A 25931-nucleotide genomic window follows, 5' to 3' on the forward strand; every position below is an offset into this window, starting at 1 on the left:
TGTTTGATTCATTCAAATAAGCATAGCTACTTGGACTTTGTTACAATGAAATGGTTACAGAATACAGATGGCATAACCCTCCTTATCACTCATCACGGATCACTTTGAGATTTGCTTGGCAAATCTGTTTTTTAGTTTTTTTTTATTTTTTAGAAAATTAAGATTTATGTACAATCACCAAGACTTTTCCACCAAGTAGGCTACATTTGCATTGCCACGCAATATATTTATGCTAGTCTTTTGTGTGAATTTGTAATGATTGTTTTAATGCCTAGTTGAACGTAAACTAAACATCATTGACTTGTTTGGTGGAAAATCTGATTGATGGAGGAGTTAAATGTTTCATATTTATAGTAATTCATATTACTCGGCTTCTAAAACAGTCTAATTCTTTTTTTGGTCTCATATATCTGTTGAGATGTCTTTATTTGTTGATGTTGAATGTTAACTTTCAGAGAGAGCCTAATTTATTGCGACACGTTAACAGCTTGTAGATTATTTCTCGGCAAGCGACACCGTCGTACTCGCGAGTATAAATGAATGCTTTGTAGCGCACAAACCATGCAGGCATGGTTGTGTGTGTGCTTCCATTGTTTATCTAGCATCTGTTACATGCATGTATCATGTGCTATGTCATTCATTTTTAGAGTCCTACCCATTTTGTTGATTTATACTTCATTATTGGCAACTTTTTCATGAGAGAACCTGATGAAATCTGCAAACGTGAATCTGCAAAAAGAAGGGATGTATAAATGTGTGAAGTTCATACTTATTCTTTTGTATTATTATTATGGCCTAACCAATGTCATTTTTTTGGTTCTTTTTTTATTCATGCAGGCCTAACCAGTGTATTGTTTTAGTTTATTTATATTATGGCCTAACCAAGGTTGTTTTTTTATTATGGCCTAACCAAGGGCGTTTTAGTTTTTTATTATGGCTTAACCAATGTTGTGTTTTCCCACCACTGTCACCAAAGTGCTTGTTTAACTAAAGAATGGTGGAGGTTGATGGAACAACAGGTCTGGAACGAGACTGCCACTCAACTGTCTAATGTCAGAACGAAATCCTTTTGAAACTGATGTCAATGTTAGCCAAATGACCACTCTGCTTCTTTTTACATGATGTCCCATATTGTGTGTCTGACGTGAAGTGATAATCTAATCTTGAATTTTATATCCTGTGGATTATTACTGGAAGTAAAAGATAAAGCCTGATTCATACGAATTGTCGCACGGCGGTGTCGCACGTAAAAAATAAATAGCAGACCTAAAATTGGTCGGCTATTTTCGCCATGCGACACCGTGGTGCGACGGAGCAGTGGTGGAAAAAAGTACTCAAATGTTTTACTCAAGTAAAAGTATCAATACTCGGTAGAAATACTCCTTTTACAAGTAAAAGTCCGGAATTCAAAATGTACTTTAGTAAAAGTACAAAAGTATTGCCATCAAAATGTACTTAGAAGTTAAAAGTACTCGTGCAGTCTCATTTCAAGTTCTCAAATGTATACAAATCGTTTGACTATTTTCTTATCAGCTATTTTCAAATGGACGAAATGTATAGGGCTGAAAGTAACTAACTAAAGTTTTCAAATAAATAATAAAAGTATCGGAAATTGGAAATACTCCAGTAACGTATAAATACCTCAAAACTGTACTTAAGTACACTACTTTAGTAAATGTACTTAAATACTTTCCACCACTGCGATGGACAATACATTGGGCTTAGGGTGCACTCACACGGTTAATGCAATTCTCGTGCTCGTTGGATGCATGTTGTGTTGTGTCATGGCCGCCCAATGCATTGCCAATGGAGGTCACATGGTTTGACACAACATTGTGTTGTGTGAGGGGGAGGGGCGCACGAATGCGCCCCTCCCCCTCACACAACACAATGTTGGGTCAAACCATGTGACCTCCATTGGAAATGCATTGGGCCGCTGGGCGGCCATGACACAACACCCAACGAGCACAGAGAATTGCATGAAAGGTGTGAGCTCAGCCTTAACCCTATACTTTAGATGTAGAAGCAGTCCCCCCCCCCCCCTTCTCACATCTTCTGTTTTGATTGATGACATTTTACATACATTTTAGTCAGTTTGTGTGGTGCAGTTGTACCCAGTTAAATAAATGCCTGCCTTAAAAGGTAACCATTTAGTCCTTTTGTCACTTGTCATGCCCGTCTAGTAGTCTGCACACAATGTAGGATACCAATTCAAAACAAAGGTATTAAAAACAATATTTATATTGCATAACAATAAGATTAACAGTGGCTGCATATAAAAGATGATTTACAAATTTGAAAATGTACAATACTTTTCAAATAGAGGCACTTTTGTGTTTTAACTACTTTAAACCATACAGTATAGTTGACAGGGGCCCCCCTCCTTGTTATCCCCCTAGACAACCAAATCCTTCCACCGGCTCAAATTGATCTACAAGTTCAAAACATCACGTCAGCTTGTATATCTATTTTCACCAAAACTTCACCTACTATGACATGCCCAGAAGAGGGGACGCTAATATGGGGTTTGCGTTAAGTCTGCAATGTGTTTGACGGAAAACTAAATCACATTCTAAATGAAATGGCTAACTTCCTACTTCAGAAAGCATACATAATATATTGTCTGTGCTGAGGTTCTGCTATCAGAAATGAATCATAATTTCACACAGTTTGATAGGTTATTTATACAATTTAAGAATTTAATTCACTCCATTCACTCCACTGTCTGAAAAGTGTGCCTCCACTCGCTTTGACACCATGAAAATAAAAGTTAAAAAAAGAAAAAATTAAGATGGCATCAGTGAGAAAATAAGCCAAGCACTGCTTAGTTCGCCCATCCTCTCAAACCACAGTGAAAAATAGAAAGAGCACCAGTTTCATTGGAGGCGAGGGCTGATACGAATAAGTTTGTTCAAGAATAATATTGACAAATACTATAACTAGCCAACAATGCTAGTTTCAAATACTCTTGTCATCCCAATGTCCACATAACGGTATGCAGAAGTTACAACACAATGCAAACTCAACGTCTGTCATGCATTGAGCAATTGTTGACCGTGACACACACTATAATTCGGGTAGTCTCTGCTGCATTTGGCTATGCTGTGCATTATTCAGAGATATCGCTTATGCATATCAGCCCAGAACTAATATAGTCCATTATATTCTTGGATTCCAAGCATGCCCAAAACAATCTGAAGCTACATCTTTGCACAGTGAGCTTGCTGCAAGTAAAACAGAGCACACGTAATAATAAAAGTAATTATTGACAGGAAATTAAGCTGATGTCAAAACCAAATTCTAGGACTAAAATGTAGTATGATAAAAAACAATAATGGCAAGGAATATGACACAAAATAACCACACGTTTGATTGTTTTTTATACTACTGTGCGACCACTTTATGGTTCATTTATACTTTGTCGCATGACCCTTTCGCTCAACATGATATATCTACCCAAGTGAAAAAAAAAGGGTTGAACCAAGTGTCTGTAGTCTGTGTCCCTTATGCAGTTGATGTCGTCATGGGAGCGCCAGTGACTCAGGAGGTAGAGCGGCTGTCGAGGAAACCGAAGGTTCACGGTTCGACCCCCAGCTCCTCCTGGCTTTGTGTTCTTGAACCAGACACTGAATCCCTAAAACGCGCTGCCCATGAGCAACTTGCCGCCTGCATGGTTGCCTCAGCTATCGGTGTGTGAATGGGCGAGTCGTGTAACATTGTAAAGCGCTTTGGATTAAAAAAAAAAAAAAAAAAAAAGTGCTACAGATGAGATCACTTGTCCGAGGCACGGGTATACACCAGAGATGAGAGCAGCAGCAACTCGGGAGGCTTGTGTAACAGGATCAGATTGTCACTCCTCAGACCATCATAGTGCATCCAGTAGCCATCGATTTGAAAGGCAGCGGAGTAGTGATGCTCGTCCTTGTTGAAGAGCGTGGCGCCCTCCAGTGAGTACCTGTGGACAGAGAGACCTCAGTTAGCGTTCCTTTCCCAGCAGGGTTAATTTTTTCAGAATATTTTTGATTTAGTCTTTAGAATAACACATCATTAGTCCTATTTAGCCTTCTGAAATTGTTTAGTCTTAAGCCCAAACCACACCAAAGGGTCGAGGCGGGACGAGACGGTTTTAGCGTCCGTCCCAGCGGTGTGATATGTCCTCTGTTACATGTCGATCAACCACACCAATGGGTCGCCATGCAACTCATCGCAACCGTTTTGTTGCAAGGAGTTGTACTTGTATGGCGACCCATTGGTGTGGTTTGGGCTTTAGTCTCGTCTAGTCTTAGTCGACTAAATATCAAAAAAGTCCTTTATTCTTAGTCTACAAGAACCTTGCAGGGAAATGCAGTTAATCAACAGCAGAAGAAAATAGCAGATGTACAAGATCTGGCAAGTGAATAAGCAAGTATAAATCAGGCTTAATAACAGGCCCACTTCACTTCCCCTGTGGTCAATGGAAGAACAGTGTTTCTATAGGAGAAAGTAAGTATCCAACCTGTGCTGTGAAAGAGCCAGATGGTATGGAACGTACGATAGCTCCTCCGACTTCCACTGCTGCATGTTGAGGATGACAAAGGGTGGGGGCCCGTGGCAGAACACCCTCTGTGAGAACTCCCTCAGGCCGTCACACCTGTGATGGAGGAGACCACCAGTACATTCTGTCAACACAACTCCCAAGAGGACACAGAAGAAGGAAGGAGTGATGTTGTTTTGGAATGATTCACATGCCTTCCTCCTCACCCTAGTTCTTTACAGAGCAAGATCTTGGGGCAGAAGAACTCGTCGACTGCCGACTGGATGGGATCTCGATGAGGCAGTTCATGAGGAGGGCTGGAAGTAGAAGAAAAAGAGAGACCACATCAAAACTAGGGGTTGGGACTGAGGGATCCGGAACCACCAGAGGAACTGCAGGAACCGGATCCAGCATTGAGGAACTGGAATCGGTTGTCGGTTCCATCACATTTAGCCTGGCCCAGCCAGTGTGCTTTCTGGTCTAGAGGGGTGGGCGCGCATGGAGCAAGCGCTGGAGAATATTGGTTCACCGATTGCCCGCCCCCGCCCTTCCTCCACCCCTACCTGGTAGAAAACAGCGGAGAAAACTGACGTCACCATTATTCCGGGCAACGCCGCCTCTGCACTGTAGTTCACTCCCACTCCTAGACCAGGAAATGTCTCACGTTCCCCCAGGCTTTCATTTTTTGAGCCGATGCGAACGAAAATAAAAGCCTGGGTACCGAGGCTAAGCCTGCCCCACTGTACCCAGCCAGTGGTTTCTGGTCTAGAGGGGCGGGTGCCGGCAAAAACAGCCGGTGGATTCTATTGGTTCACCCTCCCCTGGAGAAAACGGCTGAGAACACTGACGTCACCATTGGTTAGTGAAATACAAGTTGAAGATTTTCCAATGGTTTTTCCCAGGCTTTTCTTTTTGAGCCACATGCAGACGAAAATAAAAGCCTGGGTACCGAGGCTACATCACGTCATGGCACATGGCATGTGGACTTCAAGTCTGTCAATTACTATCCAGTCAGTGGTTCTAATTTCAAGGACCATAGAGCGTCGCAGTCCCGCCCCCTACCAGGGCCCAGGAAATGATTCTCCGTTCATTTTCCTCATAGACTTTTCAGAAAGTATTTATTTAAAGACGTTTACGCCGCGGACAAAGCCAACTCTTGTCGTGACAAATCATGACAATAAACAAAATTTTTCGGGCTGAACAAATAATTAGAAAGAAGAAGAAAACGGCAGGTTACAACACTTTTTTTGTTGTTTTTCTTCTTTGTAATTATTTGTTTGGTCCAAAATATTGTGTTTGTCGTCATGATTTGTCACGACAGGAGTTGGCTTTGTATTGGCTTTGTATTTGTATTTGGCTTTGGCTTTGGCTTTTAAAGACACTTATAAGGTCTTTAAATAAATACGTTTTGAAATGTCTATGGGAAAAATGCATTGGGAACCATTTCCTGGGCCTGGCGTTGTCATGAAAGGGGGCGGGACTGCGACGCTCTATAAGTCTCTACACCTTGGCAGTTACTGTGTGCAAGGGCCAGAACCACTTACACCGGCCTATATGCATACTGTAGTTGGCCGGAGTCCCCCCCAGAAGGCCCCCTTCCTGTTTTTGCTCTACACTAAATATCTTTGACCCAAAATAGGGACGATACGATTCATACTGGAATCGTACGAGGCCCATCGATGACGGGACTAGTCTTCACAAGAATCGCCTCCTCTGTGAGTGTGAACTGTGAACATTAAACACCTTTAACAAAGTCTGCCCAAGCAGCTACAGTATGTCTAATAGATATTCTACCGTCTAAACAGAGAAGACTCTTGGTAAACATGCCTTTATACGGGTCTAACAAGGGCCAGAGGAAAGGGGGAGTTTGCTGGGAACGCGGCATCATCTCATCTCTCACCATCAGACAGCTGGAGATCATTTTAGAGAGGGCTAACATGGTCTAAAGGGTAGGAGGGAGACCCACTGGTCTACCTCAGCTTAGGAGGGAGACCCACTGGTCTACCTCAGCTTACCCGAGCCATTAGTAACAATATCGTTAATGAGCAACGGGTTTTGCTGGTGCACATATACTGCAACGTGTTTTTTTTTTTTTTTTAAGAATTTTTTTTGCGGCTTACGCCTTTTATTGGTTTTTTGAAGGGACAGACAGTAGGCTGACAGGAAACGGGAGAGAGATGGGGGAAGACATGCAGTAAAGGCCGTGTCGGGCTCGGGAGTCGAACCCGCGGCACACTGCGACTGGATTACCAGTCGGGTGCCCAGACGGTTACGCCACCGCCTGGGCTGCAACATTATGTTTAATCATTTATTTTTGGCGTCTGGCCGTCTAGAAGAGGGTCTGAGTCTGTGTGTCTTTCACCGATCAGTGCCAAATAATGTGTGCACGGCGCACGCTGCCACCAAGTGAAGTATCTACCCTTGACGACTTTGCAGGCTTATGCGAAGGCTAAAATGTAATCTAGATAGCAGGTCATTTGGTGTGTATTATAGTGTCAATGTACATATTATAGATTTTTATATTATACTGTTTAGATACATGATTTCTATGTATTTTATGTATTACCTTGTGTTTACCATCCTTAATGTAAATCGTGCTGGATTAAGAGCGTCTGATAAATGCCTGCTAAATTGTAAAAGCCACGCCATTATTGAGGCCAGGGGAAAAAAATAGAGGCCTCCTTTCCTTGCATGTCGAAGCCTCCTGGAAGGCCATGCATCAATTTAGGCATTTAGCAGACGCTCTTAATCCAGAGCGATTTACAATAAGCAAGAACAAAAAGCATGGCAATACATCACATACAAAAAAAAGGAGTTATCATGAAACATGCGTAAGCTAAGAACGTAACAGTGGAATATCTATATAATGAAAATATACATATAAACTATACATACTATATGACTACATAAAAATGAAATTCTAGTGCTGTCTACGTAAAGTGCTATCTAAGGGGCTAGGGTAAGTGCTACGGGCCATGATGGAGCATCATCACACGCTCCGGGTGCAGTTTAGCTTACTCACTTGATGTGGATGGTCCTCTGAATGAACTCCTGGACACGCGCCGGACAGCTCCAGTTGGTGCACAGGCTTTCCTGCATGGTGGACATGAGGTTCTCCAGGTTCATGGTGAAGTTGTCGTGCTCGTTGCCGAACAGGTCGATCTCCAGGGCGGCGTCGGCGTGGCGCACCGCCGAGCGGTACTGGCGCTTGGCCATGCGGTCCCAGATCCACAGCATCTTCACCGTGGCATAGTTGTACGAGTCCATCAGGTACAGGAAGTGGTCCACGAACTGCTTGCCCAGGAAGGCGCCCACCTAAGTGTTGATTTTGACAGCAGATTTTGATTTCGTAGTTGTTTTTTTTTAATAAAATTCCATTTAGTTTTAGTCACAATTTGGTCATCTGAAATTTGTTTAGTGTTGTGATTTAGTTGATCGACAGTTGATTTAGTCAACTGAAATGTTTTTCGGCGGGCCATGATGGCGTCGTAATGGCTGATTTTAGACTTGGTTGCATGCTGAAAATAGCCGATGTACAAGCCTACAGCACTGTGAGCTTGTAGATCTGCAATTTTCAGCATGCAACCAAGCATAAAATTACTTTTCTTTTAGTTCTACTGGATCTCTTCTCGTCCACTAGTCCCTCCATAATGTCTTAGTCCAGTTTTTATTTAGCTTTTGTTTTAGTCAGTGGAAAAAAGGTGGTCGACGAACATTTTGTGTCATACTAGTCATTACTAGCCGACAAAGTCAACAAGGCACCCACCCCTAGGGTAGGTAGGTACCCTCACAAAAAAGTAATCCGGGTCTCTAAACTGCCTCCCCCTGGCCAGCCGGGACCCCTGATGGAGGGAAAGGAACTGGTTGGAATAATGTGTTCCTTCCACACGCTACGTCCAACCGGGCAAACGCCTCCCTGTTGGGTTAAAATAAGCAGCGGCTTGGACTCCTCATGCACTAAAGGAAGCATGAGGTCAGTCCGTTGCTCTCCCCAGGTTGGTGGAGGGAGTGTAGAGCCCAGGATTAAATTAGATAATACATTGACACTGGGTGAAAAAATTGATTACAGAATCGTGGGATAAAAATAATACAAGGCGCACACCCACCTCCCGGGGGAAGCTCTGGTTGTCCCGCAGGATCACGTAGAGGATCATGAGGAAGCCGTCGATGGTGCAGGTGTTCTTGAGGTTGATCTTGACGTAGAGCGGCGTGCAGGAGATGGCCTTGCGTCCGGCCCGGATGGTGTACACGCCTCCCCAGGGCAGCACGGGCCTCCAGAAGGAGCGGTCCTCCTCGTCATTGTTGTTGATCGACGCTCGGATCTCTTCGAACAATGTCCTGGACCTCAGGGGAATCGATTATTATTTTTGAGGAGCGCTAGCCTCTCCTCCTATGTCCAGCTTTTAGTGTGTGTCCACAACTCTTTGTCCTACACAAACATTAAATTCCCATTGACAATGAATGGACAATTTTACGTCATAGTGTAAAGACAAACATTGCGTAACACAAACATTGACACACTTTGTGTTATCCTTTTAGCATAACCTTTGACTGTACACTGTACTAACTGTACTGTTAATAATCTTGTTAGTAAAGTATTAAATCGATCAATATACAATTGATCAATCGATTTAACTTACAGTGGTAATGTGCAAGTTATTGCAACGAATACAACGTCATTTTAATCAATCTGTTATCTGTAGCCTATATATAACTAGTAGTTTTGATTTCCTTTTTTTTGTTGCATATACCGGTATATCTGTATCATGTCTAATTGTTCTGATGATTTGAAAATGGAGGACCCTGATGTAAACTTTCAAGTGCTTTTTCTGGTTTTAATAGCAGATTTTGTATTGACCTGTATATACTTTCGTTGAACTGTACCCATTCTACAAACTGCTAATAAAACGATCAATCGATCAATCAATCAATCAATCAATAAATCAATCAAGTAGCACTTCTGCAGTGGTATAGTAGGACACAAGAAGTAGCCTACTGCCATTAAGCTCATATATGCACAATAATAACATCTCTTCAGGTACATTATAGAGAGTATTGTCTGCTTGGGTGAGTGACAGATAGCATGGTCTTCCACGCGAGATAATCTGGACACTATAGGACATTTAAATTCCAGGTAGGACATTTAAATCAACACTGCATGACATTTATTAAGTGTATGCAGGTCAGACAGACAGGGGTTGAGTGTGGAACATTTCAGACACTTTTTCCGAATGGCTGCCTCGATTTTCGGATCCGGGCAATCTTCAACCATTTACATTGCACGACATGACATTAATCATTTCCATATTAAAGTATACTAAATGTTCCCCAGCACTCCAGTGGGTAGACGGAGCCCTATGGCTGCTGCAGCCAGAGGATAGCATCCGTGCTAACAGGCTATATAGCAGCAACACCACCTACCTTTCGAACTGGAGGCTCTGATCGTCATCAGTGTTGGAAGAAATGAGAGATCTGAGGTCTTCAGTGTCGTTCAGAACACAGAATCTACTCTCCATGGCTCTCTGGGTTTCTTCATGACTTTTGTACAAAAGGCTTTCCCAGCCAAATGATCTTTCTATATGTTTTTTATTATTATTATTATTATTACCGGGTATTATTATTATAATTTATTTTTCTGTCTGATTGCGAAATGCAGCCTGCTGCAGCAGCTCCCTTTTTTTTAATGCAAGATTCAAAAGACGTCAAGTTACGCCCATAAACACTGGGAACGACCCTTCTGAATCCCATACTCTGGAGTAAACATGCAGCCCTTTTATTAAATATGGATCCCATACTCTGGACTCGCAGCCCAGAGAAAAGCAAGCAAGCCGGATGTATCGGACGATTGGCGGCGCTCGCTGTGTGATTGGCTATCTGTGGGGTTGCCAACCAGGTCGCCGCACGGCCGGAGGACGACGGACCGAACTATGCAATCAAAGTCCAGTGGTTCCCAAAGCAGGGTCCGGGGACCCCCAGGGGTCCTTGAGAGAGTTCCAGGGGTCCCCAGCTAAATGATAATTAGGAACCAAATGGACCTTTATAGGTCTGTAACTCAGAGAGTGTACAAATGGGTACACTCTCAGAGTTAAATTAACATTGATTTTACAATATAAATTGGGGTCTCAGAGATAGAAATGCCATTCAATCTTAGAGTATATATTCAATGCGGGTCTGTAGACTAATATGCACTGGGGGTCATTTTAATTAAACAGCTAGTTGAGAATCACTGCTAGAGCCATACAACTCTTCTCTTATGGGGGGTCCCTGCATGCCATATATTTTCAAATAGGGGTCCGCGGGCTAATTAGTGTCAATTTGGGGGTCCTTGACATGAACATGTTTGGGAACCACTGCCCCTACAGCCTACAATACAGGCATTTCTGAAATAATAATAGGCTACATACAAATATCAGTAAGAATTAAGAAACACTGGACAGTGGACACGTCTATAAAGGAAGTAGCCTACAAGGATTTGTAGTTTAATTATATAACTTACCTTATCAAAATGTGGGCTATTTATAAGTGGAATGGTTACTAGAAATACACAAATAGGCTACTTGTGTATCTTTTATAAAGCTTTTATCATTTATAGGATATAGGACACTCTGATGCCAATCATGCCATGTAGTAAAACTGGCATAAAAAGGCTCGCTCTCTGCATAAGCTATTAATAAGTATGAAGACTCCTTTAGATGTTGCTCATAGTGCTCTGCGCTCAAAGTGAGGGGTGCAAAAATATAGCATCCCATGTTTTTGAGACCATATTTGCACCTGCCGTGGTTGACAGCCTGACATGTGCTGCACAAAGGAACACATATACGCAACAGTAAGTTTACCTTGACCTGTCTTACCTTGACTATTTTTTTGACCAGGCACCTTTACCCTATCTGACATCTCACTTTTTTGTTTCATCTCTCTCTCTCTCTCTCTCTCTCTCTCTCTCTCTCTCTCTCTCTCTCTCTCTCTCTCTCTCGTCTATTATTTGTTATATAGTAAATACCATTTTTTTAAAACTCCAAAAACCTTGGAAGCTTGTACCAAAGACAAATATAGAGACACCTGTAAAAAAAGAAAATAATATATAAACTTGAGTTGAATTCCGATGAGTTGAAGCATATGAATGAAGGAGCCCAATGGAAACAAGCCATGGGCTTTCTTGGGTTTTAAATCCACTTTAGCAGACCTTGGATTGAACTGAATTGTACTTTCCTGTGCTTTATTCCTCCTGCAAACTGTTAATAAAGACAGTAGACTAGGCCTATTAATTTGAAGTTGAAGAATCTGGGCCTAATCTTGGACTCCACCCAAAACAATGCTGCCATCTGCTGGTCATTTGCTGCAAAACAACGTTGGGTTGATCAGTGCCAGTGGTTCTCAAACTTTTTAATGTCAAGAACCCCCAAATTGACACCTGGTAGCCCACTAAGGTAAGCCCACGCGGACCCCCATTTGAAAATATATGCCAGGGACCCCATAAGAAGATTTTTGCGGCTCAACAGTGATACGCAAACATTTTAAGGACCCCCAGTTTGACATGCATTAATAGGCGGCTAGCGGCTACGGACCCCCATTTAATGGCATGTCTATCTCTGGGACTTTATATTGTAAAAGCAATGCTAATTTAACTCTGAGACTGAGAGTGTTCAATTTGTACACTCTTGTGCACTCTCTGAGTTACAGACCCACAAGGGTCCATTTGGTTCCTAAACTATCATTTAGCTGGCCTGGAACTCCCTCAGGACCCCTGGGGGTCCCCGGACCCCACTTTGAGAACCCCCAGGGTAGACCACCTCCCATCTCGTTTCTTTATTGATTAATGTCGCCTGTCAATCATTTCAACATCCGTTCTATTGGCTGTCAAAGTCGGCAGTGATCCAACTACGGCGCCACCCCTCTTCACCATGCTGCCCATTGGCGAATATGAAGTTACGCTCAAACACTATTCTGTAAAGTTTCTACGGTGACATTCAGCCGTAAACACAGAATCACTGTGAATGGTTGTGGAGGGACAGTGTTGCCAGATTTTGAGAGAGAAATAAGATTCAAGATTGATTCAAGATTGCTTTGTTCTGATACCGCAAGCAGCCTCAGCAAAAAACGAAATTGTTTCTCCTAGTTAACTTAACATAGCATAGATTCATACAAGAATAAAATATCAAGTGCAAAACAATACTCTCTATCTACAGTACTAGGGAGACTGGATAAGCAAACAGGTCTATGAAAGCAAGACAAAAATGCTTGTATTTAAATAAATATATATTTATTTATTTTGAATAACTTTGAAGCTGGCTGGGTGCCCTTCCTTTAAGGAATACCACTGGTTTAAACAGCATTAAGAAACAAGCCCAAAGTCGCTTATAAGCGACATAAGCGACATGGCAACACAGGATACGTTACTAGCGTAACGACTACTACTATACCAGCAGCGTCTCAAAACTTGGTTGTGTTGTGTTGCTCTCTCTCTCTAGTCTGACTCTCTCTCTCTAAACAGCAGAGTGAAGATAGACACTCACACACATCTGCATCTCACAACTGTCCCCAGCCAGCTCACACCATGTCAGCTCAAATCATCAGTGGCAAAGAGGTTTCAGCGTAAGTTGATTTCATTTATTCATCTTATTAATAGTACATGCATACTTTGAATGGATGAAGAAGCAGCTATAATTGAGCCATGCGTCTGTGTGCGGGGCTAACTGTTGCTCATACTTGCTTCTTCTGATCTTATGTCAAGTTCTATAGGCTATTAATCAATTAATTCATTCAACTATTGGTCATCTTGGAATGCTTAAGACTTGCGCAAAGTGCTGGTATATCTATTGATTGTCTTGAACTTGAGTGACAAACAATGAATTGGTTGTTGTTGTGGGTAGGTGGCATTGTGTGTTGACCACGTGCATCAACATCTTGTGCATGGATTTTATAATATGAAATGTTTGTATTCCTATTAATAACTGGGGCTGAGAAATAAGCAAAACTGGACGTAGGAGTGTTTGGCAAAGTTTGAATTGGTGCCATTACCCTCTGAAGTCAGGCCAGGGTCAACTTTGGCCAGTGTGTTTTGTGAAGGATTAATGGTTTAGGCATTATGTAATAAGTTGAATATTGTAGCCTTTGCCCTTTACGCATGGGGAGTGACCTGTGGTGATGTTGATAGAAACATTTATGGCATTTAGAGCTGATTTATATTCAGAACCAAATGCCTTGCATTCCTATTTTTCCACTACCTATAAGCTTATAAACAAAACAAACAATTCAAAATCAAATAATTAACAATATGGCGTAAGCATGTCGGTACTGCCAATTAAATGCTCATGCACTTTCAAGTTTTGAAAAGAGACAAAACACTACTTTGATAGTGCACAATTAGTGGCACATGCTTGTCACAAGACAGATGGCCATGGCCTGCAGCCAACTGACCCCGGCCCTCACACTACCTATTAGCTAATTATTTAATTCAAATGACTGACCAGGGTTCCATTCATCACCTCCATGTACAGTTATTTGCATTCTGTCCTCACTAACTGCTGTCATTTGGAGGTCGATTTGTCAGAGCTGAAGGAGACAGGTGTTGTACGTGTGTCTTCTGGCTTCTTGTGTCTATGATGCATGAAATTGGCCTAGTAGTTATTCCAGGAAGGCTTTGACCTTATACTTTAATCGGAATGCAACAATACTGTGTGGATGCCCCACACCCCTCACTATGATTATTTCCCCTAGCTGATCTGTGGGTAGAAATGGATGACATTTTCATACAATCAAGGCTATGTTTTAACCTTAGGGTATTCTAGGAGTATTTAGGTTGTGGATGCATTTATGATAGCCATCTATCTCACCAACTTAAGGGATTGTTGTTCTTTGTTGCTCTCTTAGCCACTTGAACGCTAGCATCCCTAGGCTGGGCATGTCATAGGGGAACTTTCTGCAAAAATAGTGAATCAACAAACTCGCAAAGCTTTTATTGCCTATTTTCTGGGTGAGGATATTGGTGTTGTAGAGTGGGAAAAAAGCCTTCCTTTGAGTAAATTCAGTGTGTCTGGTTCAGAAGACATTGGCATTAGTTACATTAGTTAAAGTTGCACTATGCAACTTTTTGAATGAATACAATTTAATTTTGTCCAATCTGTATGGTAGAGTATGTTAATAATATATATATAACTTATTAGGGATGTCCCGTTACACTTTTTCGCTCCCGATCTGATCCCGATACCACAATTTCTGTGTTTACCGATACCCAATACAGATACCAGAGAATACTATTTATAATAATAATAAAAATAATAAAATTACTTATTTTATCTGGTGTTGTTAATAGCAGACTCCTCACTCAAATGTGCACTTGCAGTTTGGGCAACTCGAAAGCAAACTCCACATGCCCCAACATTTTATTTACCTGCCATAGTGTCTGTCAACCCCTTACCCCTGTGTTGGATCGGTGGTTAGCCTGGCATATTCGCCGATACCGATATGACCAAAAAGGGCCGATACCGATACAGTATTGGGACATCTCTATAACGTATACAATTGGAGTCGCATTTTGTCTCCCTGCTCTTCTATTGAGACATTTAGATTGTGTCAAATGTCATGATGTCTCACCTAGACACGGGATCTGACAGGAATTCTGGCCTGATGGTCAAGATTCAATTTATCTCCTGAGCAAGCATGCAGGCTCTATTAGCTCAATGGTAAAAACCGGGTTAAAATCCGGGGTACAAAAGTGCGAGGTCTGTATCTTTTGTTTGAACTATGTCACGTAGAGATATTGCTATGTCATTGTGTTGAGTCATAAATGTTCGACGAATGGTTGTCCTCTCAGACAGGCTTAGATTCGGTAAAATCCTGGTGTAGTTACTGGGAATTGAAGGCTCCTGAGACAATCCTACATCTTTTAGGACTAGTAAAAGAGCTTAGAATCCATTCTGCAACATTTCACAGAAACCCCCTTTTGGCATTCATTCAGAAGCGTTGTGTTGCCAACTTGCCTGTAATATAGTTGTGGTGGGGTGGGGTTTCTGAGAGAAGTACCCGTCCATGTAAGAGTCATTTGTGTCACTGTCACTCGGACCAGTGTTGTAAATCACATGATCAGGTGCCCAGCAGCCCAACCCCTGACCAAAAGCACAGACAAAAGTTGTGTGATCCAAGACTTGCATACATGCATGCATACATGCATGCATACATGCATGCATATAAGCATACACACAACTCATATTCAGGTCTTGAATATGAGTTGTGTGTATGTAACACAATTGTGTGTATGTAACACAATAATTCTGGAGCAGTTTCAGCTTGATTACACACTTTAACGTTTGATTAGTTGTGTAAAAAGTACACATCTTGTGCTTAAGCCCCCCCCCACCAGTGCCATAAATGTAGGAAATGTAGATCAAAACACTTAAGGGCAGGCTGGCTTGCTTAATCTTTATCTTCTATGTCTATCTGATGATGTGCCTAGTATGCTTTGCATCACCTTTTAACGTATTGCAATGTTTGTCCCTGTTCTCTATTGGCATTAAGATAAAGTTTGGACCATTCACCTGAAATGTGAATGACTTGCTGCAATGGCCTGGTGTCCACTCAGAGATACTATTTCATCATCACAAAATGTTGTCACAAAGTATCAATCTCTCCAAAAAACATGGTCCGTCATGGTGCATTCATCATGGTTACGTTTATTACTTTCCATGTCCTGCTGGTTCACTGGGACTCAAGGGTTCAAGGTTCAAGGTTAGCTTTATTGTCCCTTGTGGGAAATTGGTTTGCAGCCAGGTAATAGTAAAAATACACATATCAAACGACATTCAAAACGCATCATAAAAGTCTACTCTAAAATCTATGAACAGGGCACTAGAGAGTAGAGACAGAGAATTCTTAGCATTCAATAGTAGCAGCGTCAGTAATAGTGGGCAATCTGTGCCTAAGAGGCAAGAATAAAGTGCTATCTGCTGTTCAGAAGCTGAATAGCAGCAGGATAACTGTCGATGACGCTACAGTCACCTATCTCAAACCTCACTTTGCTTCATGGGCTGCCAGGCCATGGAGGTCTATAGCTTCGAGTCTCTGGCAACACAGCATTCATGTGAAAACTGTCCAGTTTATTAACCACATGACATGAACCCTAGTATCCCTAATCTGGGGTGAAGAGATGAAAAGGGAGGGGGGCCTTAAATTCTAATCTAGACCACTGGGTGACGGTCAATGAAGTGTCAGTGGTTAAACGGACATGCCTAATGTTAGACAAGTAACCGCCATCAGAGTGAAATTTGCCTGTCCTTAATAATCCTATCATGAGGATTAATCATCTTTTTAAAATATCGCTGCAAGGATAATATTAATGGGACCATGCAAAGCATCATAAAGTTAACTAAATAAGGAAAATAGTGGATTTTCAGCATGATGTCATGGTTTTCAGTAATCATTTTCGTTGCGCAACATGGCAATGCAAAATAAAAAGTTAAATGTTTTAATTGTTTGTTTGTAACCCCAGACTAAAAATCTAAAATTCTCTTCCATTCTTTGGACCCCAGCCAGGTGAGGGAGAGGCTGAGGAAGCAGGTGCAGCAAATGAAAACTCAGGACCCCAATTTCAGCCCTGGTCTGGTGGTCTTACAGGTCAGTGCAAGATGGTCATTATCATTTTAGATATATTATGGATCTGGATGTTAACCTGTTAATGCAGTGGTCTCAAACCTTTTATGTCAAGGACCCCCAAATTGTATGTATTTATTTGGTCGCAGACCCCCATTTGAAAGGGATTCGTGTCCGTGACCCTCAGAAGAGAAGATTTCTGTTATTTTTGCTTTTGTGCAAAATTATATTTTTCCATAGACTTGTCTGGCCTATGATGTAATTTCGGAAAGCCATGCATTGGAGGGGATGGCGCCCCTCAAAAAAGCATTGTTTAATGTAGATACGTTTCAGCATCAGGTCTGGGCCTGCATAAAATATTTTAGGGGGGCACTAGCCTCTCCAACATCTAGCTTTTGTTTCTGACGTCATGTGGCAGCCAAATCTATGGACTATGTGCCTGCCCCCAAAGGCTTCACACGAGTGAAGATGTTTTGCAAGTGAAGACAAACAATTGCAACTTCAGGACATATACTGTATAATCGCTCCATAACCAAAAAGACGATTCCGATTTACAATGATTTTACCTACCCTCTTCGCTCTGAATTTGACTTGTTACCATCAGGCAGATGGCTTAGAGCGAAATTAGCTAAAAGAAGGGGTTACAAGACTTGTGCCAAGTGCTGTGGACATTTTAAATAAGAACATGTTTAAATAGTTCCACCACCTAATCCCCACAGCCCATGATCACTGTTGCTGCTTTATGTGAATGCTTTTTATATAGTAGTTTTTATGTAATGTCTTTATTGTTGTAAACTGACTGTCGGTGTGTCGAAGATACATTTCCATTTTATGTAAATTGAATGGACAATAACGTTGTCTTTATCCTTATCTTATTACTCTTTTTTCTCTCAGGTATTTATATCGTCCACATCATTTAGTGCCCTAAACAAACGGTAAAGTCCATAGACTTGGCTGGCAAACTATTTGCATCATAAGTGCTAACAAACATTGTGATATCCTCAAGTCCATAGACTTGGCTGGCAAACGATTCATTCCATAAGTGCTCTAAATAAACATTTAAAAAGAAATCCCATAGACTAGGCTGCTACTGTATACTAGTACTTGGGTTCCTTTTATCACACTCCTTGAAAGCTTTGATGTCAGTACTATGATGTCACCAGGAATCTTCATATAGTTGCATAAAATGGACACAGACAGTGAGACCTACAGACATACAGTCAGAAAGATAGCTTTGTTAGTTTATCTCCATATTCCTGGGGAAACCCCAGTCTAATTGTCTCCCCCACGGCACTGAAGTCCGTTGGGTCCTCTGTGTCCTCTGTCATACTTGAAGTCGGGTCGGTCAGTACTCGAGATACGCAAAGACAGATTAACACGAACGTGAACATGCAGAGATTTCGCACATTTATAGACTGATGTTTGTCTACACAATGGTGCATTTATACAGTGAGCTCACACATTCACACACCGACTGTGGAGGAAGCCAGGCAAGGCGTAAACCTTGATCAGTTAGGGGTTCCCGAGCGTCCACTCTACCTCCTGAGGCACCGCTGCCGAAGCAGCATGACGAAGGAGGTCTTGTACGGTTTAGTCGTGGTTCTTCTGACAGCGGGTCTGTGGGAGATGACGACGGGCGTTGAAGAGAACGGATGCAACAATACCCACATGTTTGAACACGAAGAGTACCGGCAGGTGCTGCTGCCTCATCACGTCTCCATGTCGTATCCGGCGTATCGTCTGTACCTGTACGGGGAGGGGCTCTACGCTAAGGAGACCCGAGCTCTCAATCTCACGGGGGCTCCCGTGCTCTTCCTGCCCGGGAGCGGTGGCAGTTACCGGCAAGCTCGTTCCCTGGGCTCGGTGGCTCTCAGCAAGGCCAAGAACATGGAGGGAGGAGTCCACCTGAACGTCTTCACGGTGGACTTCAACGAGGAGCTGGTGGCCCTCTACGGCGGCAGTATGCGGCGACAGACCCACTTCCTGCACGAATGCATAAAGGCCATCCTCCGCCTCTACAAGGACGCAGAGTCGCCCCCTCGCAGTGTGGTCCTGGTGGGTCACTCCATGGGAGGGGTGTTGGCCCGTGCTCTGTTCACCGTTCCTGGCTTCAGCTTTCATCTGGTCAGCCTCATCGTCACCCAGGGCTCTCCTCACCTAGCGCCCGTGCTGGCCCTCGACACATTCCAGCTGGACCTCTACTCGCAGGTCAGACGGAGGTGGGCGGGTCACGCAGATGACCTCCGCAATGTCACCGTCCTGTCTGTGGGAGGCGGCTACCGTGACTACCATGTACGATCTGGCCTCACGTCCCTTCCCTGTGGCCCGGGAGACCCCAACAAGCTGGCCTTGTTGGTAACCGCAGTTCCTAGGGTATGGGTCTCCACCACTCACTGCTCCATTAACTGGTGTTTAGAGCTCGTTCTCGCCACTGTCCGCGCTTTCTTCGATCTCATTGAACCCGGTACGAGACAGTTCTCAGTGGACCCAGAGAGGAGGAGGTCGGTTCTGACACATCACTTCATCAGACATCCAGGCATGATGCTGGGAGAACCTCCAGAGTCCTCCTTCTCGTTCTCGGTAACTCCTGAAGCTTGGAGCCAAGTGAACACAACGCGCCTGGCTTACCGCACGCCAAAGGATGGACTGGTCAAGTACTTTCTGTTTGCGCTGTCCAGTCGGAGGAAAGGTTACAGCCACCTCTACTGTCGCAGCGGCAACTTGGAGATGACCAGTTGGGTTTATGGTTGCACGCGGAGCATCGGCTCCGTCTGTGAGCATGCAGTGGATCTGTCTTTGGGAACGGAGCTCCTCCCAACGTACAAGGTTGTCACCCTGAGTCTCGGAGACCTGTCCTCCTCCGTGTCTCACCTGGTGGTGAATGCGTCCAACGCCAACGGCAAACACTTCACGGTGGAGTGTGAGTGGCAGAGGCGGGAGTCTCGGACGATGTCGCTTCCCGTGCCACACGTCATGTCCTTTGGCTTGACGGTCGCCGATGTTGTTATTAACTCCTCCGGCCTGCTACACACTGTCCAACTGCAGCACTTTCATCAGGTTTACCAGGCTTTCCGCATCACCGTTGCAAGCCACTGCGCAGTACAGAGAGATGGAACGTCCGATACATACAGACTGATGGTGCCGTGGTTCAGGGAAGACTATTTAACCACAGTCGGCGTCCCCTCGGTAACTGAGATCTCTGGGATTCTCCACACCAGCAGACCAGACAACACGTCCTCCGTTCTTCTGCAGATGCACACCGCTCCCAACTGCCATTACAAGGTCTCAGTGAGGACTTCATTTCCCAGAGTTCTTGTGCAGGTGCTGAGGTTCTGTTGGCACACGTTGCCCGTGTACGTGGCCGTAATGCTCCTCTTAGCCTGTGGGAAGCAGCTTTCTTCCATCCTGAGGACAAGCCGGGTGCTGGACATGAGCGAGGCGGTGGCCGGTGGCCTGCAGCCGCACAGGGTTCACCTTCCCGTTTACGTCCTACACCTGCTGCTTGGCTACAGCTGGTTCCTCGAGGCCTGGTCCATCCTCGGTCTCCCCTCCATCGATGACCTCCCCCCTGCATCTCCCGATGGGTCCTTCCGCGAGGGTGCGGCTCCAGCAGAGTGGTGGTCACACCTGCTGTCGCCTCTCTTCTACGTGTTGGGGGCGGGCATGGCGTTCTGGGGCAGCGCCCTGCTCCGCCTTCTCGTACGCCTGATGTCGCTGACACTGGCTCCGCTGCACAGGCCACCGGCCTCTCGATGCCACGGCGCCCCGCGACTCCACGCGCAACTCCTCCTCGTGCTGTCTCTCGCCGCACTGGGCGGGACTTCCTGTGGAGCCCTGTCGATCTCTCTTGGCTTCCTGCTCCACCTGTACAGGGTACTGAGGCTACAGATGAAGGAAAGCTATCTGAGTCGCATGCCCAATCTAGCTCTCCAGAAGCATGAGAATGCGGAGAATGGCTCAGTCGATGGCCTGGCTATCTGCAGTGCCCCCTCACTGTCGGAGCGGGCGCTGCAGCAGACGAGGGACGACCTGCAGCTCCACCTCTGTCTGTCGGCGCTCTTTGCTCTTCCCGTCGCGCTCGGCGCACCCTCGCTCGTGCACTGGGCACGCAACCTGAGGTACTCCACCCGGCTGGATCCCGACCCCTGCTGGCCTCACACGGTACCTCTGCTCGCCGCCTGCGTGCTGCTCACGAACTCGGACACTCTGAAGCTCGGAGCCAGTAAACTCCTGCCTCTGACCGCCTGTCTCCCTCTGCCCCTGGCAGTCGCCATGGTGATCTTCTCACCGCTCCACCTCTACAGAATCACCTACTTCCTGTCGGCGGCGCTGGTGCCCCTGGCCATTTCCTGTCTGCTCTAACTACCCACATGAGTCCTCTGAGAAGAACATCAGTCTGTCTAGCTCAGTGATTCATGAGTCCTCTTAACAGTAGAAGCTCAGTGGGGAGGAGGCTCCACTTCCGCTGTATCGCTTACTCATGATAGCTCTTCCGTTGGCCCAGACTGTATGATGAAGCATTTGGAAATTGCGGAGGAAACAGTCTGGTAACGCGAGACTATGTGGAACCTAACGTGAACCTAACATAACAACTCTGGGTGTTTGTTGTAACTTGCGGAGAGTACAACTCCTTGCGGGTCCTTTTGGTTCCATTTGAACACTCTTGGGTCCCCGGACTATGCCTGTCATAATATTATTATTGCATAATTGCCTAAACGCAATTATTTTTGTGACATTTATTTGAAGTATTATAAAAGTAATCACATTGTTTGTCATGTCTAACCCTGTGCACCTTTTGTTTACAACGCCTACAAGCCAAATACTTGTAGTTTCTATTCGTAATGTTCCGATATTCAGTGACAGAAACACACTCGCTGGTGCCCATGGGCCCAAGGGTTGCACGTAAGGCTTGCTTTTCAGCCTGATACTTTGAAAATGTTTATGTAGTTTTGGTCTTTTGAATAGTTTAGAAATGTTTTAGTCTAGTTGACTAAAAATCTTGTAGCTCAGCGACACCTATACGCACAACCAAGCATAAAATGAAATGACTTGTCTTATTTGTTTCTACTGGGAGTTTCTACTGCCTAACATTTTAATCTAGTTTTTATTTGTTGATAAATTGTGTCCATTTATTTTCTGTCATCATAGCTTAGGTTTTATTTAGTTTCCGTAGTTGACGAACATCTTTCGCCTTTTGGTCAACGAAATTAACACTGACAAACATTAAACAGCAATGTCATAATAACTGACATGTATCTGTAGGTGGGAGACCGAGATGATTCAACGCTTTACATCAGCATGAAGCTCAAAGCAGCTGCAGAGGTAAAGAAATCATTTTGTCTTGATATTTACTATTCACTATGCCTGTATATGCATGGTGTTTAGAACTAACCCACCTGTTTCTGAACAGATCGGAATAAACGCTTCACTCAAGAAACTCTCCAAGACCGCTACCGAGGATGAGGTGAGGGATAGGGCCGCTAAACCACAGTTGACCACACACACACACGCACACAAGCACACGCGCATGCACGTGTCTGCCTTTATGGGTGTGTAAGTGGCTCAGGAGGTAGAGCAGCCGTGTTTGGGACCGGAGGGTTAACGGTTCAATTGAGTACAATCAAGACCTTTTCTTTTGTCCATAGATTCTCCGCAGCATCAAAGAGGTGAACGAGGACTCGTCCATCCACGGCCTCATCGTCCAGCTTCCTCTGGACTCTGTCCACAAGATCGACACGGAGAAGGTCACCAACGCCGTGGCCCCAGAGAAGGATGTGGACGGGTGAGAGAGAGAACGCACGCCAGCTTGACATGATGACGACCCTGGAATATACCTGGTTCAGATTACAAATGTGGGCCAGTGTTCAGATGGTTTCTCTGTTGTTTGTCTTGTCTATAAGGCTGACCAGCATCAATGCAGGGAAGCTGTCTCGTGGAGACCTGGCCGACTGTTTCATCCCCTGCACTCCTAACGGCTGCATGGAGCTCATCCGACAGACTGGTGAGTGGGGCTGGGCCCAGAGCGGGGCGGAGGACGGAGTTCTCTGTTCTATCAATTAGTAGCGCCCAGCACTCAGGAGGGAGATTAATAAACGGAGATTTATTGATATCAAAACCGATCGAATCGCTCCACAGGCTGTGAGCATCTGTTGCGCAATGTCATCGAAAATGTCCCCCCCCCCATTTTAGCCGATGAGACTGAAAATCTTAAAACGTGAATAACTCATTCCGTCCAATCATTCCGTCCAATTCTAAGCAAATATTATGTTTTTGACGTTCCATCGCGGTCCCGTCGCTAGTCGCGTTAGAATTTATCATACCTCCCGTTGTTGATCGCCTCGGCAGTGTTTTGGCTACATGTTGCTACTTCCCAAAATGGCGCGGGGCCACCTTGAAATAGGTCCTGAAGAAACAAATCGCTGGGCGTCCTGATTTAATGGTTACAAATACCCCTGGGCGTTTGGTGTGTTTTAACTACTATTAACAACTACTTAACACCTATTACCCCTTCTGCGTCTGAGGCCGTCTACAAGAGTAGACGACATGGAAATAAAGTTTATATCGATAAAGTGATGCTTTATAATTGTTATAATTTATAATTATAATAATTGTGAGGCTATATTAACACATTTTGCTGGGGACCCCCTGGAACTCCCTCAAGGACCCTTGGGGGTAGAGGTGCTCCGATCGATCGGCCACAATTTTAGTCAAATATATACTCGAATATATAACTGATCGAGTCATTTAATGACTGTCAATCTGGAGAAACCGATCTTTTATACCGTTTAAGTGGTATAAAGGTCAATCGGATATATAGTAATAATGTTATAATACAAATAATAATACAATCATATATTGCTTTGCATCTTTGTGACAGGCCTAAACATTCTCCTCTACCTCCCCACACACAGGAACGGTTTTAACGTGGGTTTTGACAATATAATAATTTTGGAAATATTTAAATGTTCTCCTTACGCACACGATCGGTATTGGTATCAGCTGATCGTGAGAAGAGAGGAAACACAACAGTTATCATGATTGGCCTATCTCACAGCCCCCTTTCCACGCCCACTTCCGGTAGATAGTGGTGTCATTTAACATTAGGCATTACCACTTTCTTTCTCTAATGTTAAAATGTCAAAGACCGATAATAATATGAAGAAAACACAATGGTATAACAACTCAAATAAGTAGAATAAACCTTACCTTTACAAAACGGTAGTTTGTGGCTTTTGAAAATACCTCTTTTAACATGGAAGCCTATGGACCACAAAAAAAATAACACCACTATCAACAAAAGGGGGCGTAAAAAGGGGGCGGGGAAATGCTGTGAGATAGGCCTATTGGTCCCAAAATCCTTATGGGAGCACCCCTACCTGGGGGGTCCCTGGACCCCACTTGACAAACCAATGATTTAGTGCACCGTTTCTCAACTAGAGCTTGTGTGGAAAGATGAACTTGAACATAGTTTTTACGGAAGTGACCATTTGGCCGCTTGTCCACAGGTGTGTCCGTGGCAGGGAAGAGAGCCGTGGTGATTGGCCGCAGCAAGATCGTGGGCGCGCCCATGCATGACCTTCTGCTGTGGAGCCACGCCACCGTCACCACCTGTCACTCAAAGACCACAGACCTGCCCGCAGAGGTAACTGATTGGTTGAGAGACTCACCATCAACCAGCCAATCACACCATGACTAGCAAGGCATCTACAGCAGGGGTTTTTAACTGATTGTGAACCAGGGACCATCACCCTGACTTAGAATCAACCTGGGGACCACTGTTGCGTTGGGTGGGGAATCTGGGGATATGGGCTAAGATTAATGCTTTTGTAACACTTGCTATGCATCCCATGTGTATACATTCCACTGTTTATCAACCAATGGTCCATTGACTACTAATACTTTCCTAATAATAATGACTCAACCAGACAAGCCGCTGCACTTCCCCCTCTTGAGATTCTAACTCCCTTTTTCTGTTGAATTTCTTGACCTCCAATTTGTCAGTAAAATGACTACATGGACACTAGTCATCATAGGTCACCAGGTCATTCAGTTCACTGTTTCTCAATTAGTGGAATGACATTGTTAAAAATCAACAAATCCTATACATTACTAAATGAATGGTCAGGGACCACATGCAATACTTCCAGGGACCACCAGTGGTCCACGGACCACCTGTTGAAAACCCCTGATCTACGGTATGCCGAAGAGTCACATGCACAAAATAAAAAGTTACTTCCTGTGAATGAAAATGTGCTGCGTGATTACATAGATAACACTTTTATGAATATAAATTAATCTTGATTTCATTCACCTGTGTGATTCCCATAGCTGCACGTTCCTCCAAACACGCCTGCTTTTATTTACAGAACTACTCCGTTTTGAATCTCATTCAAGATCACGTCCAGGTGTATTTCTCATTGTAAACTTAATCGGCACACTAAAATATACATGTATCCGAAAACATTTTAGGTTAGAAGTAAGCAACTTTGTAACAAACATTCATTGCAGCTTTAACCGTTACCTGATTGATTCGTTTATGTGTCCGTATGGAAATGTGTCTTTTACCCAACAGTCATCAGACCAATATTGGAACAAACATTTTGATAACAAATGTACAGTACAGCACCACTCGGTTCAGACGGGTCTGATTTTCTTTGTGCTATTTTACTTTCTTTGTTTTTCGTACTATTTATTATTTTAATCTACATTTCATCTAAAAGCTCTGAACATGGTGCGCTGCGTTGTGACCTTGTAGATCGGCTAATGTTCTCACTTTTTTATGTCTTGTGGTTAAGTTGCACGGTGAAGGTGTTGTTGTATAGTTCATGCATTA

The 25931-nt window shown here is 43.9% G+C and overlaps 3 protein-coding genes across 4 annotated transcripts in view; 2 read left to right on the forward strand and 1 right to left on the reverse strand.

Annotated features, from left to right (window-relative positions):
• Positions 1-2250: 2250 nt before the first annotated feature.
• dorip1 (dopamine receptor interacting protein 1) lies at positions 2251-10229 on the reverse strand. 2 transcript variants are annotated; one of them, XM_079528564.1, is made up of 6 exons: positions 9935-10229; positions 8620-8851; positions 7536-7828; positions 4741-4830; positions 4496-4630; positions 2251-3955 (listed from the first exon to the last, which is right to left on the reverse strand). In XM_079528564.1, exons 1-6 carry the CDS (start codon positions 10027-10029, stop codon positions 3772-3774), a joined length of 1029 nt encoding a protein of 342 aa, XP_079384690.1. In that variant the 5' UTR covers positions 10030-10229; the 3' UTR covers positions 2251-3771. The 2 variants fall into 2 exon arrangements, with proteins under 2 accessions (XP_079384690.1, XP_079384689.1); XM_079528563.1 differs by having other exon boundaries at positions 8620-8857.
• Positions 10230-12948: 2719 nt separating this feature from the next.
• mthfd1b (methylenetetrahydrofolate dehydrogenase (NADP+ dependent) 1b) overlaps positions 12949-25931 on the forward strand; it is a 35018-nt gene continuing 22035 nt past the window's right edge. The window contains exons 1-7 of the mRNA XM_079527918.1: positions 12949-13105; positions 17038-17122; positions 22361-22420; positions 22509-22562; positions 22744-22880; positions 22999-23099; positions 24604-24740. Coding sequence (XP_079384044.1) covers positions 13068-13105; positions 17038-17122; positions 22361-22420; positions 22509-22562; positions 22744-22880; positions 22999-23099; positions 24604-24740 — 612 coding nt within the window. The 5' untranslated portion in view covers positions 12949-13067. The remainder of the gene's footprint in view (positions 13106-17037; positions 17123-22360; positions 22421-22508; positions 22563-22743; positions 22881-22998; positions 23100-24603; positions 24741-25931) is intronic.
• LOC306942606 (GPI inositol-deacylase-like) lies at positions 18665-21460 on the forward strand (the record flags this gene model as incomplete). The annotated part of the gene is made up of 1 exon (XM_079528613.1): positions 18665-21460. One exon carries the CDS (start codon positions 18665-18667, stop codon positions 21458-21460), a length of 2796 nt encoding a protein of 931 aa, XP_079384739.1.

The sequence above is a fragment of the Electrona antarctica genome (genome assembly GCF_951216825.1).
Source record: "Electrona antarctica genome assembly, chromosome: 18".
NCBI lineage: Eukaryota > Metazoa > Chordata > Actinopteri > Myctophiformes > Myctophidae > Electrona > Electrona antarctica.

What these genes read in the sequence shown, in the direction of transcription:
- dorip1 (XM_079528563.1), bottom strand. Translation starts at nt 10,029, where the DNA reads ATGGAGAGTAGATTCTGTGTTCTGAACGACACTGAAGACCTCAGATCT. An exon ending in CAGAGGACCATCCACATCAA is followed by an intron (nt 4,831 to 7,535) that starts GTGAGTAAGCTA and finishes TTCTACTTCCAG; the next exon opens with CCCTCCTCATGAACTGCCTC. An exon ending in CTGGCTCTTTCACAGCACAG is followed by an intron (nt 3,956 to 4,495) that starts GTTGGATACTTA and finishes CTCTGTCCACAG; the next exon opens with GTACTCACTGGAGGGCGCCA.